Here is a 13,408-nt window from a genome sequence, read left to right on the forward strand (position 1 = left end):
GAAATGAACGCAGTCTGTATTCAGACACTGCCTTTAAACGGGCCGTCAGGACTTCGATGCGACTGTGATGTCACAACTACACTCACCAGCCACTTTTCTAGGTGCACCTGTCCAACTGCTCGTTAAAGCAAATTCACAGTCACTGCATTTGTTTATTTATATGAAATACAGTAGGCTATAGTAGCCTAGCTAGCAAGTCAGTTTAACTGAGTTTTGCACAATGAATGTCATAGCCTAATAGCCCACTGCAATATTTTCAATGAACTCCAATTCCAAAACAATTTTCTTCTTGGAGATATCTTACTTTGTCTGTGTAAATCGTTTCAAATATTCTCATTGTTTTTTTAATTTTGAAAATGTAATTATGTAGGCTTCTAATGAACTACACTGAAGTGCACAGCTAAAGAAGTGCACAGCTAAAGTAGTGCCCAGCCAAAGTACAGTCAAGGTCATCCTGCCCTCAGTGAGCTGCATCATTTCAGCTGTCTAACGGCAGATGCATTAGTTGGCCACTGCGCATGCGTATACCCAGGCCTGACCTCCTGTCCACTAGGAGGCGCTGCAGGGCCCGCTGCAGCTTGTTAGTATCAGTGCTACATGTGACATTGACACAACAGAGGGTAAGATCCTTATGTATGTTATGCTTTAATCGTTGTTTTCTTATAACAATGCGTTGAAAAGACAGTCAGCAGTAGTCTTATTTAAGATTTAAGTGTGTTTGAAAAGATAGTGGCATTTGTTTAGCCTTTGTGACCCAACGTTTATAATAGCTTATCCGCTAACGTTAGCATAGCTTGTGTTGTCATGGGAGACTATTTTGATTAATTTTGTCCCTGCAGCGCAATGAGGCTGACCGCCCTCCTGTCGATGGCAGCCAGGGTGTTTGTCCCCAAAGATTACCGCTACGGCACCAACAGACCGTGGACACAGGCCGCGAAGAGGCTGAACCCTCCGGGGAAGAGGAGGAGAAAGTTGTATGTGGAGCCGATAGCATCAGAGGACTGGACCGTGCTCAAAGGGGACACGGTGAGTCACTCGCCCCAAGACCCAACCAGTCACCACTGACAAGTTGCAACAAAAAAATGTCTGTGCTTGTCTCAGTTCGCTTAATATGTTGAAACAGATTATACGCAACATTCATTACACATAAACAGCAGCAACAAAGTAAGATATTCATTTATTAGTCCATCAAAGGGGATATTTCCTAATTTCAGCAGCAAAGTAGATAACAAGCATACAGTGCCTATAGAAAGTCATGATACACTTTTGAAATAGTTACTTTTTTGTTTTACAGCTTGAAATGTTTTTGTCACATTTTGCCTTACAACATTCAAGTTAAATAGTTTTTTTTTAAAATATCTGCAAACTAATAAAAGTTAAAAACTAGAGTTGCAAAGTTGGAAAAGTGACGAGTCCCCAGATGTAATACACTGTGGAGGCTTCTTTTGCTTTAATCACAGCCATCAGTCTGTTTGGGTTTGTCTCTTCCAGCTTTGTGCACCTAGATTGGTGAATATTTCCCTGTTTGCAGAACTGTTTGAGTTCAGTCAAATTCTGTGGTGAGCGGTGATAGACTACACTCTTCAAGTCCATCCACAGATGTTCTGTAGGATTCAGGTCAGGGCTCTGACTAGGCCTCTCTAGGACATTCACCTTCCTGTCCTTTAGCCACTGTTGTTTTTATGGCGGTGTGTTTTGGGTTGTTGTCATGCTGGAAGGTGAACCACCTGCCCATTTTCAAGTGTCTAACAGAGGGCTGCAGGTTTTCCTAAAGAATTCGGGTGAACTTGGTAGCATCCATGTTCCGGAGCCCACAACATGATGCTGCCACCACCAGGCTTCACTGTAGGTATGGTGCGTTTTGGGTGGTGTGCTGTGTTTGGTTTCCGCCAAACATAGCACCTGGAGTTCAGGCCAAAAAGTTCAATTTTGGACTCATCTGACCATAAAACCTTTTTCCACATGGCATCAGAATCTTCAATATATATATATTTTTGACTCAGTGTGACATTTTTTCAGAAGAGGCTTCTTTCTTGCCACTCAGCCATACATGTAGAACGTGTGAAATTATTGTCACATGCACAGATCGACCAACCTCTGCCATAAGGACTCTTTCAAGGTCACCATAGGCTTCTTGGTAGCTTCCCTGATCAATCTTTTCCTGGCTCGGTCATCCAGTTTGGAGGGGCGGCCCGATCTAGGGAAGATCTGGGTGGAGCCATATGCCTATGAACGGTACTCAGACGGACAGTTAAAGCCTTTGAAATCTTTTTATCTCTGTCTCCTAAGTTGTGCCTATCCACAGCTTTATCCCGTAGCTATTTTGAAAGTATCTTTCCAACAATGGTGAATTCTTTGTGTTACCACTACCAGGAGAGGTATCCTCAAAGAACAGCTGATTTTATTCAAAATCGCCGCAATTGATGTCAGGTGGAGGCCAATTAATCTGGAAGGTGATAGGTTATAACTGAGAATGTTTATAATGGTTAATCTAAAGGGACTCGTCACTTTTCCAACACTGCTTTTCAAGTTTTTCATTCTTTATTAATTCTCAGAAATTTTGAAGAAAAAAAAAATTCAGTTGAATGTTGTAAGGCAAAAATGTGTAGCTGGGGAAATATGTTTTTATATATCATCATTTCAGGCTGTAAAACCAAAAGTGACTATTTCAAAAGGGTACAATGACTTTGTAAGGGCACTGTAGAAGAAGCATCAATAAGAAACAATACATTGTAACAAGCAATACAAACAAGGGAATTGGAAACTATGAAAAAAATAGAAATAGAAAATATGAACAATATAAATACAGGAAAATATAACATGTAAGAATAGTAGGAACAATATATACAATCATTTTCAAAGTACCTGTATGACAGATCTTTTCATTGGCTTAGAGAGACTTTTGCTAATTTCTATGGAAAAAGACACAAATCAAGAACTCACTGTCATAAATTCTCCTTATAATTAAACATCCATGGTGTGTTAACATACCAGTCCTTTTCTGAGGTTGTTTGTTTTTTTTACATAAGAAGTATACATTTTTTTCTGGACATTGGAAACACAACTGATTAATGCTTTTTCCACACCACATGTTAAAAACAATACACTATCCGCATTTGATAGTATTGAAAGTACCCGTGCTATAAAAAGCTGTGTGTTGTATGTGTTCAGTGACTTTTTCTGTACCAACACTGTGTGCAGGATGTTATTAAAAATACATTATCCTATTTTGTGTGCCAAGGACTTTGTTTCATTTTGCTGTGATATCAAAATTATATATTATTTTATCCTTTATGTATTAATCATACGTATTGAGTATTGTTTTTTTATACTAGTATTATATCGATGGTTATTATTCTGGTATTGTGACAACCTTACAACTGAAGCTGCAATGATGTAACTCCAAGTATTTTGATGTAGCCACTTCGGTGCTATTGTCATAAAAAATTATAAGTAATGCATGAGGATTACTCCAAGACAATCTCATGGATGAGAATCAACATTTTTGACAAAACTAACTGGTAGATGTAATACGGTAATGTTTGTACAACACAGTCTTACATATCTGCTTTTCATTTGATCCTTAGGTCGAGATCCTTTCAGGGAAGGACCAAGGAAAGCAAGGGAAAGTGATCCAAGTCTTCAGACACAGAAACTGGGTTATACTGGAGGGCCTGAACACAGTAAGGAACTACTGAGATCTGTTTCCCAGAGGAAACTGGAAGCTTTTTTAGCATCAGTATAATTGACAGTGCTTTTGGGAGGATACAAAGTTGTCTCTTACTGTTCTTTCTCGACTGCTCTGATGCTTCAGTATGCATGTAAATAATTCTGACTACAGATATGACCTGTTAATCATCTCATTTCAATTAAAGTGTTCATGTTGATTACTAATGAATGAATGAATGAATGAATGTTGATTACTGCTGTAGCAGTGTCATACATTGTGTATTTATTTTTTTGCTCCACCAGATGGAGACAGATGTCAAGTAGAACTTTAAGGTCAAATAGAAGTATTGTTTTCTGTCTTAGCATCACAGGTATATAGGAAAATCTGACTCTTACCGTGGGAACTATATTGTCAGTGAGGCTCCCATCCTGCTTCGTGATGTCGCCCTCGTTGACCCCTCGGACAGGTACAATAAACCTTGATACTTGCACATGGTCAGGGCCTTAACACTACCTGAACAGCAGATTAGCAGTCAAAATAAGTCATAGTCCTTTTTCTATTGTTATCTGCAGTTATCTGAAGTTAAAGCTCTAATTCCTGGTTTTATTCTGAATCAATGTTAATTTGAAAAAAGTGTGACCAGCAGAAAAAAATATGATACGGTGACGTTTTATCTTAAATCAGTCTGTTTGGGAGACTATAGAAGAAGCATTAGCAAAGAATATAATCTGTGTAAACACATTTTAAACGACGTGTAACGTTATTGTTACTTGGGGGGTTGTGTATGACGTCACTGTGCATCTGTAACGTTGTGTGGTTTTTCCGTTACACTGCCATCAAGATAGATGCCCTGTAATAACAGTCTTCTAACTACTTTAAAGGATATAATGAAAACTAGTCCAGCGTTATTTACTGTAGATAATTGTAAACGATCAGAATAATTCTGACATGCTGATATTGATCTTCCAGGAAGGCCACTGATGTGGAGTGGAAATTCACAGAGGAGGGTGAGAGAGTCAGAGTGTCTGTCAGGACGGGTCGAATCATCACGAAGCCTATTGTAGAGCGACGAGATGGCATCATACCAGAGCAGTGGAAAGGTGAGTGGGGTTTTTTTTTTTTATTGGACAGGGGTTCTTCTCAGTAACCAGTTTATTCCATGTGTCAGCACATAAAAAGTCTGTTATTCATTTTTCCACAATATGCAGACTTAAATTAGATGTCTAAGTGACGGAGTTTGATTGTTTTATAGTGGAAGAAACACATGGAAAGTGTTAACCTTTACCAACGCTGAACAATTACTTAATTGTTCTCCCTAAAGTCTGGGGTATGCTTGAAAAGAGTTAGTTTGTATGACGGGTCGTCCGACCACATCTGAAGGCACTGCTCAATTTTTCTTGTGCTTTTCAAGTTGTATATATCTTTGCATGTGACTGTTTTTCTTTATGCTATTACAGATGGTCCAAAAGACACCAGTCCAGATGACACTTTAGAAAAAACCCACATGCCTTCTTTAAAAACCCTGGAGGAGGAGGTCATGGAGAAAATGGGCATCCAGGAGAACAGAAGGCACCAAAGGTCCTACTGGTACTGACCAGAGAAACCAGAGACACTCACTGCGCTATCTAGTTTTCACAGGGACTCTGAAGACGCTGTGTTTTGGTGGGAGTCGATGTTAAAAAGAGGCTATGAGGACGACATGAGTAAGGCTTAGGGACTATAAAATCTGGTGCAACATTTATGTAATTGAGGAAATTACAGCTTTGTAAAACTATGAGAAGGTGAAACGGTCCTGCTACTTCAGTGTTTCCTGAATGGATTCAATTGTTCTCTATTTACAGCGGTATCACAGTTTAAATTGTGTTCATCGCTTTGTAATTTTGAATAAATGTCACACGTAAACTAATTAAGTAGCTTGTATTTTACTGTATACTAGGGGTACAACTAACGATTATCCCATTGTTGATCGATCTGTTGATTGATTTCTCGATTAATCGATTAGTTGTTTGGTCAGAAAATGTTTTTTTGACATGTAGATCAGTGTTTCCGAAAGCCCAAGATGATGTCTTCCAATGTCTTGTTTTTGTCTTCAACTCAAATATATTCAGTTTACTTTCATAGGAGGAAATAAACCTGAACATATTCACATTTAAGAAGCTTGAATCAGAGAATTTTGACCATTATTTCTTTAAAAAAATGACTCAAAACGTTAATCAATTCTAAAAATGGTTGACGAATGATTTAATAATTGAGAACTAATGGATATTTGATTAATCGTTGCAGCTCTACTGTACACTGGAAGTTCTCTCCATATTTCAGTTGAGGAACTTGATATTCTCAAACGATAATAGTGTTCAATTTAAAGGTTTGGCTTCAATATATCAGCATCAACAAGCAGGCATTTGGGAAGAGAAAATGAAATGTTGTCAAGGGTGTAGACCTCTGCCAAGGCCATGCCCTATCTCGCATAGTAAACAGAATAATTTGTGTATACGGCCCGTGATTCGGATCCGCTCTGAAATGCAGTGGATTCTTCCTTGGCTCATGCAACACCACAAACGCAACTTCCACAAAGCAAATCAAGAAAACAACCTCCTTGGCGGATAAGAAACTTCTAAAAGAAGCATTTTGGCTATAATGACAATGTAGAGTAGGTTTGGATTAGAGCCATCATTAGGAGAACAGCAGCGACTGCACAGTGGCTTCTGTCTCACTGTAAATCACTTGACATTTAGTGTTGTAGAACGCCTCATACGTGCTGCACAGTACAGTCTGCATGATTATAAAAAGTAAACCTATTCTTGGTATTGGCGGGGTTGACGATGATAATGGTTTCAGCCTGTTTGGATAATTCATAAGGCTGAAAATAGTCATATTATTTTACAAAAGCCCAGACGTGCTGCTTTCCAAAACTCTAACCCTTTCGACAAATGAGTCTCTCTTTCCAACGTGTCTGGGAAACAGTGTGCAGAAGGAAATGGTTTGGGAGGAGACTGCACAGACTGGGTAGTTTCAACAAAGTTCTCACTCACCTCATTTGACTTTTTATACACTGGCGCTGCGGGATATTCCTGTGACGTGTTACAGTCTTTGAGTCAGGTTTGCAAGGATGACCTCACATAGGAAGTCACATGAATTTATGATCCAAGTTCTTGTATGATATATATGAACTAACAAAACTTGTTAAAGTTAAAAAGCAAAATCACTTTATTAATGCAAGATTTCAGTTTAACCGTTTTTGTCACTGGGAGCATAACCTACCTACCGTATTTGGTGATTAGTTGCTGTTAAAATGTTCTTTAAATTCTTTTAATTACAGGTACATCTTCAAAAGTTTGTTGCATAACTCCCCTATCAGTGACCTGTAAAACAAAACTCCTGCATACACATCACCCATGTGTACGGTAGCATAAATAGTGAGGGTTTAACTTAAGGATTAATGTGTTAAAAAGACATGATTTTGGAAATCTGTTAAGTATAGTTGTAGTGACATAAAAGACCGTTAGACCATTATGTACGGAGATGAAATCATAAGTGAGCAATTAAATGAAAGTGTCAAATCAGAAATATTTCACTAGCTTATTTTATTTTTTGAGTGATTGGTCAAACATGTCGATTGGTACGGAAGCTGAGAACCGCCATGCTGACAATTATTTTTTTATTTTCTCAAAACGTAATAGTATTAAAGTTAAAGTAATACAAAGAAACAAGTTTTATTTTCTCAAGATAACGAAATAAATAACTTGATAACCTCACAAAAAAAAATAATATTTGCAAGCTCGTTTGTTCTCGGCTCATGAACTCTGTTTTGTAAAATCCTGGCTATAAAGCCTTTTTCAAATTGTGTTTAAGTGATCTTAAATTAGCTCTTTGTAGTTATATCCAGTTTTATATGTATCTACCAAAGGGAAGCCCAGTCTTCTTTAAGCTGCACATTTATCTGTGATATATGAGGGAGGTGGTGACATATGTTTTCCCTCGCTGGTTAACCACGAGTACCGATTACTGAAAAACCAGGTTTGCCAGATCTCCTGCTGTAGAAGCAACTAACTTGGTTGCCAGGTACACAAAAAAAATGATGTGTCACAAAGAAAAAAAACTGCGTCAAAGGATGACTGTAGCTCTCCAAACCCTAATTTCTGGTCAGTGCAGTAACATCATGCAGAAAGCATGGCAAGTCGTTGGTTTGGCCGCTGAGTGGATGAGTGCAGCAGTTTTCCCAGACTGGTCCCTCCTGAACCAGTTTGCCTCTTTGCCACTTTGCATCCAAGAGGGAATAAAAACAGCCAGTCAGCGGAAAACAGGGTTTTGAGGTTTTAAATTTTATGGGAGGAAAAATGATTCAAAGGCTGGTCATCTTTCCTGTCATTGCATGAGTATTGATTCCAGTCTAGGACTACAGCAAGGTAAAGTGTGACCATGGTGAAGTGGAAGCTTTGTTTTGCTTCATTTGTCTTTAGTTTTTCCATTTTCTCACACAAAGCACACTTTAACGACCGTCTTAACTTTTGCAGGGTCGAAAGAGTTTTGACAATGCTCGTCTTGTCTTCTCTACTCTGTGGTGGTTGACAGCAGTTCTGGTAACCCAGTTAAATGAAACCGCGCAGCATGACTTAAGCAGAATTAAGAATACATAAAAAGTAAACTGCAGGCTGTTCTCTGTATTTTAGCTGAGTCATGTTGAGCCACGTGAACTAATGAATCCCACCTGGTGGTGTGCAGGAGGTTGCACGTGTCACACACTAGAGTCACACACTATGTAGATTTATTTCACAGAAGTGCTCATAGATACTTTGCACTATCTCTGTCTTTATATGATTAGTGGTTGCAGGTTTTCTCTATAGATTTTGAACATAAAACAATGGATTCATGAACTCCCCACTGCCTTACACGAGGTACGATCTTGCAGAAAGATATGTGATCGCTCAGATATCTCCAGAACATCTGAACACACTTTAAAACTAAATTTGAGTGTTGCTCTTGACTCACTTGATGATCTAAGCTCAGCTACAATATAATGATAGTGTCTAATTATAGGCTGGTTGTTTGAAGGCTGCTGGAAAATGTAGCGTTAGCTTATATGCAGGACTGAGGCATGGCCTGCATGCATGTGTGACTATGTTTGGTCTAATTTAGCTGTTCTCAGTGGATTCTTGTATATGACCTCAAAATGTTGCAGTAGGAGCTGAAAAGGAAGGTACAACGCTGCTCTTACATTTGACATCAATCCCCTCATGCAGACTTGATTTATAGGTTTAATGTTAAGTTGAATTAATTCATTTCATTTGTGGACCTGTAGTTCACAGAAATATTCCATTCATAGCATATATTATATAGGGTATTGCATAAGACTATATTTATAAATGCATATGTATATTCAAAATCTTACTCAAGTAAAATAACTGAAACTAGTAAAAGTATGCAGATATAATATCATTGTGCAGACTGGCTCCTGTCAGTCATACTATTAGTAATGCATAGAAGCATTTTATTATTGTAGGTGGTCATTTTAACAACTGGTATAAGTTTATATTTTTTAAAGTAGTTATATGATAAAATATCTGTAAAAAAGTACTCAATTTCCCTCAGAAATGAAGTTTAATGTAGTAGAAGTAACGTTATGTACCTCTGAACTGAACTGAACTCGCATCACATGGTCCATTTAGCATCATTCTGGAGCTTTTTCAATCACATCACATGATCTGCTACAGCAGATGGGGTTTGCCCAGTTGTCTTGAAATTGCAGATGCTATTTTTTTTCCTGAGCTCTCTAATGACTTCTCTTCCATGTTGGTCGAAAGTGAGACGATGTAACTTTGGCTGAAGCATCGGCCACAAGACATAATTACAGGATGACGGCACGTACAGTTTCCTTTCCTTAACATTCTCCAGTCAGTCGCTGTAAAGACATCGTAGGTGACCTGCCTGAGCCGAACTGTTGAAGCACAAGTGGAGACGCAGCCAACTGACGTGGAAATGCCATTTACACAGAAAGGTCTAACACTTGTCGACATTAGCCGGCGTAACATTCTTGTCATACCAGACAAGTAAGGTTGTGTTGAACTGAGCAAGAATGTGTTTTTATAGAAAGCAGTCGCTATTTAAAAAATCATTCATGATGTTATCAAGGTAAGTAAGTACTTTGTGAATACAGAAAAAAACTGCACCTCCCATGACAATTTACGAGTGCAGCAGTGTGGTCAGCATCACTAAAATTCCCAAAGCCTCTTTTCTTTGCTTCTTTTTCTTCCAATTTGTAGTTAATCAAAGTTCATCTCCACTTTCTAAAAACTTCTAGAGCGTTCAGTAGGGGAAGAGAATGATATCTCTACTCAATGGTGTAGAAGTTTTAACAGTTTTAATAAACTCTTCTATCCATTTCTCAAAATGACCTTGCAAATTTCCCTGGTTTTAACTTATATTTTTTAAATGCAGACCTTATAGTCTGTGTAATGTCATGAATAATATATGAGCTGTGTTTACCACTGGAGTGTCTCTGTCCTGTTATTACAGACATGTCTGAAGAAACCGCGGACCCTTGACTGCTCTTAACCACAAACCATACATTTTAAGCACCAATATTGGATTTCTTTTTAAAAAAACGTCTGTCCTTATCCGAACATATGAAGAGAGCCACATGACATAATGTTGAGAAAAACCTCTTTCACACACAGGTCCCGGTAAATTACTGGGATAACCTTTTTAGGCACCACTAGTGATTTTCACTATTCACACAGATGCACTACACAGATGTACCGTATGTGTACCCAGTGGAAGTTATTATTTTTAGGAAAATGGTGGATGAAGAGCTGTTTGCAAACAAAAGAACTGCTTGTTATTTTAAAAAAAATATCCAAGAAAGCACTGGCTTAAATGCTAAACTGTAAACAAGTCGCAGATTCAAATGTGTCATCAGCGGAGTCTTGCGAGTGGTTTGCTCGCTCGGAAGGTCACACGTCTTTGGTCAGATAGACGTAACCCTTTAAGTACCTGTACCTACAATGTTACTGCTTTCTTTCACAACACGGCCGTACCAGCATTTTCCCTGAAATGTTTCTAGAGCTGTTTATCAATCTGCGTTCTTCTCTGTACTTGTGTTCTCGTTGTGAAAGGTCATTAATCGCAGCTCAACTACTGTTCCAATTCAATAGTTTGCATCTGGTTAAGTACAGTCCAAATGCCTGGATGTGACTTGCTCCGCCCATTTGGATGCATCTAAGGTGACTTGTGTGGACTTCGAACAGACAAGTATCCCAGAATGCATTGCACATTACTTCGTCCTCCTGTCCTCCGGAGTCAAACTTGCCAAGTCTGAACTTTTAAGTTCACAAGTCCGAACTTGGAATACTTGGTGTTGAGAAAAAGGCTTAGGTCTTAAGGGGGGAAATTGGCGATACAGATTTCCCTTAATATTGATTCATTCAATCATGACCACATGCAGGAAGGAACACTTCAGGGATAGACTGCATGCGTGAAAGTGGCTAAAGGCCTTTCCTTTGCATTTTTAGTTATTAGCATTGTTACATATGGAACGAGGTTTCACTTTGGCTCTCTTTCATTTCCCAAAGCAACAGTGGATTATATCTTCACTCAAAAACAGCAGTTGAGAAAATAATTTCACCACAAGGTGCATTTAGTGGCTGATCATCACAAGATCCTTGTCGGCAGGTTATTCTCTTCTTTTCCCCGCTCTCCTTAGCTCAAAGGTCGGATGTCAGGAGCAGCGGTGAAGAGAGCCCCCTCTTTCTATGATTGATCAAGTTCCTGTTTTGAGGAAGGCTTTCATTTTCATTTTACCACCCTGCTGTTGAAGGCAAGTGACAGCAGAGAGGATGATGCCTTACAGGGAGCATACCTGCTGACTCGACTCAGTCTGGGTCAGTGTCAGTCATAGCTGGAACACAGAACACACCGCTGAGCTTTGTCGGCTCTCTGAGCTTTAACATTTTCTTCCCAGACAGTCCTGCTGGTATCTGGGTGTCAGATTCCTCAGTTGTGAAGCACCAACCCCTGCTGTCGAGCCACAGGACGACCTTTACAAAGCTTCATTCACCCTGTAGTTAGAAGGCACAGGTACACAATTACCTTGACCGTATTCATCTTACATACAGTATATACAGGTGGCAAGGTATGGTAGTCAGCCAAGAAGATCCCTGACAATACACTGTGTGACACTCATATTGGGCACAGGTTCAGCTCGACTATAAATCTGACGGAGACTGAGATGAGACCCTGGTCGGTGTCGCTCTTTTCCCTCTGATGACAGCACCAAAGTTGGCACCTGCTCCGGAGCTTCCAACAAAGTGCTTGTCTGGACAGCGTGACTGCTTAACAGATGGCAGGGTTTGAATTTCTCTCTCGAGCTCATTCTGTAAACTATTTCCATCACTTTTTGTTTGTACAAACAAATGCAACATCGTGAACGTCCTCCAGGAGAGACGCAAAATGTGCATCGTCGCACAGTGGTCCTCGAGGCAGTGGCCGCGGGTTTGACTCTGACCTCTGCCTTTGCTGCATGTCTCCCCCTCTCACCCCATTTCCCGTCTGTGCTATCTAATAAAAGGCTTGAAAGTGTGCATTGTTGTGCATTGTTACCCTAACGTCTTAGATGCCACGCTTTTCATCCTGCCTTCAGCTTTGTCTTGAAGATGGCACGATGCATAATGCACAGAGAAAAACTTGGGTTGGACGGGGCAGAGTCCTCTATTGTTCTGATTTTAAAGACCCACTTTGCACCACAACATGCATTATCGTACTCATCCTGCCACCTGCACTTATGACCCTCGACCCGACTAGTCTACACAAGATTCATGGCCCAATCCGAAACCGCAAATGCTACAATAATCACACCCTGTTCAAATAATTAAATTAGTTACCATGTTTAAAGTGATCATTTTGGGCCATTTCATGCATGTGAAAGTAAGATAAGATATTTTAAAACGATGGTAATTCAGGAAATACCGTGTAACTTCACCCCTGGTGTGAGCCTAACTCCGCCCACTGCATCATTTTGGCGTGTGCAGTACCTCTTTAAATTATTATAATTTTTTACTTATTCTCATACTATTCAGCATAACAACTCTCATATTCCAGGTAGAGCAAAACACAGAGCAGACACAAAAAGTAATAATAAAACAAATGTATAAGTTTTATGAAGTTCATTGTAGAACATTTTATGAATAGTTTCATGAAAGGTTTGTTTGTTTCCCCTCCATCTTTGACAACTGAATTTGTAGCAGCAAATGCTATCAATAATATGCTTTAAAAGATAAATTGTACGTTTTATTGCATATTGCATATTACATTCATGTACACACATCAATTTTATGGTCAACTGCCCCAAAACACCCCCCAAAGACTCTGGGGTGGGCCCTTTTTTTTCTCAGGGGCCTCATGCAGATTAATCCAGCCCATGGACAGGACCACAAACACCACTGCTCTCTTGCTTTTCAACAGCACCTCCGTAAACATTTAAGCTCACCGATAATTAGCAACAGCTTAAAAGATGATCATGCGATGTGTGTATAAAAATAGACTTCTATTTTCTATTTATTTGTTGTTGTTTTTTTTTTATTGCTTATCTCTGATGGATTGAAGGTCTAAATCGGGACCTTCTGCAATGAGTTAATGGGTCTCAAGTCCAATGCTGGTGTCAAACACATCCTTTATCTGCTGGATGTTGCAAACTGCTGATGGTACAAAGTTCTTTAAGGTGATTTAAGAAGACCAATATTCCAC

General features: G+C 39.3%; 1 protein-coding gene across 2 annotated transcripts; it reads left to right on the forward strand.

The window, feature by feature from the left end:
• Nucleotides 1-571: 571 nt before the first annotated feature.
• mrpl24 (mitochondrial ribosomal protein L24) lies at nucleotides 572-5,797 on the forward strand. Of its 2 annotated transcripts, none has more exons than XM_083925151.1 (6): nucleotides 572-620; nucleotides 840-1,026; nucleotides 3,588-3,683; nucleotides 4,033-4,136; nucleotides 4,640-4,770; nucleotides 5,128-5,797. In XM_083925151.1, exons 2-6 carry the CDS (start codon nucleotides 844-846, stop codon nucleotides 5,262-5,264), a joined length of 651 nt encoding a protein of 216 aa, XP_083781277.1. In that variant the 5' UTR covers nucleotides 572-620; nucleotides 840-843; the 3' UTR covers nucleotides 5,265-5,797. The 2 variants fall into 2 exon arrangements, with proteins under 2 accessions (XP_083781277.1, XP_083781278.1); XM_083925152.1 differs by having other exon boundaries at nucleotides 614-633.
• The last annotated feature ends 7,611 nt before the right edge of the window (nucleotides 5,798-13,408 follow it).

This window comes from Echiichthys vipera (genome assembly GCF_963691815.1).
Source record: "Echiichthys vipera genome assembly, chromosome: 13".
Lineage (NCBI taxonomy): Eukaryota > Metazoa > Chordata > Actinopteri > Perciformes > Trachinidae > Echiichthys > Echiichthys vipera.

Coding starts and splice junctions, on each gene's coding strand:
- mrpl24 (XM_083925151.1), top strand. CDS start 844: ATGAGGCTGACCGCCCTCCTGTCGATGGCAGCCAGGGTGTTTGTCCCC. Junction 3,684..4,032: donor TACTGGAGGGCCTGAACACA/GTAAGGAACTAC, acceptor TTTCTGTCTTAG/CATCACAGGTATATAGGAAA. Junction 4,771..5,127: donor CATACCAGAGCAGTGGAAAG/GTGAGTGGGGTT, acceptor ATGCTATTACAG/ATGGTCCAAAAGACACCAGT.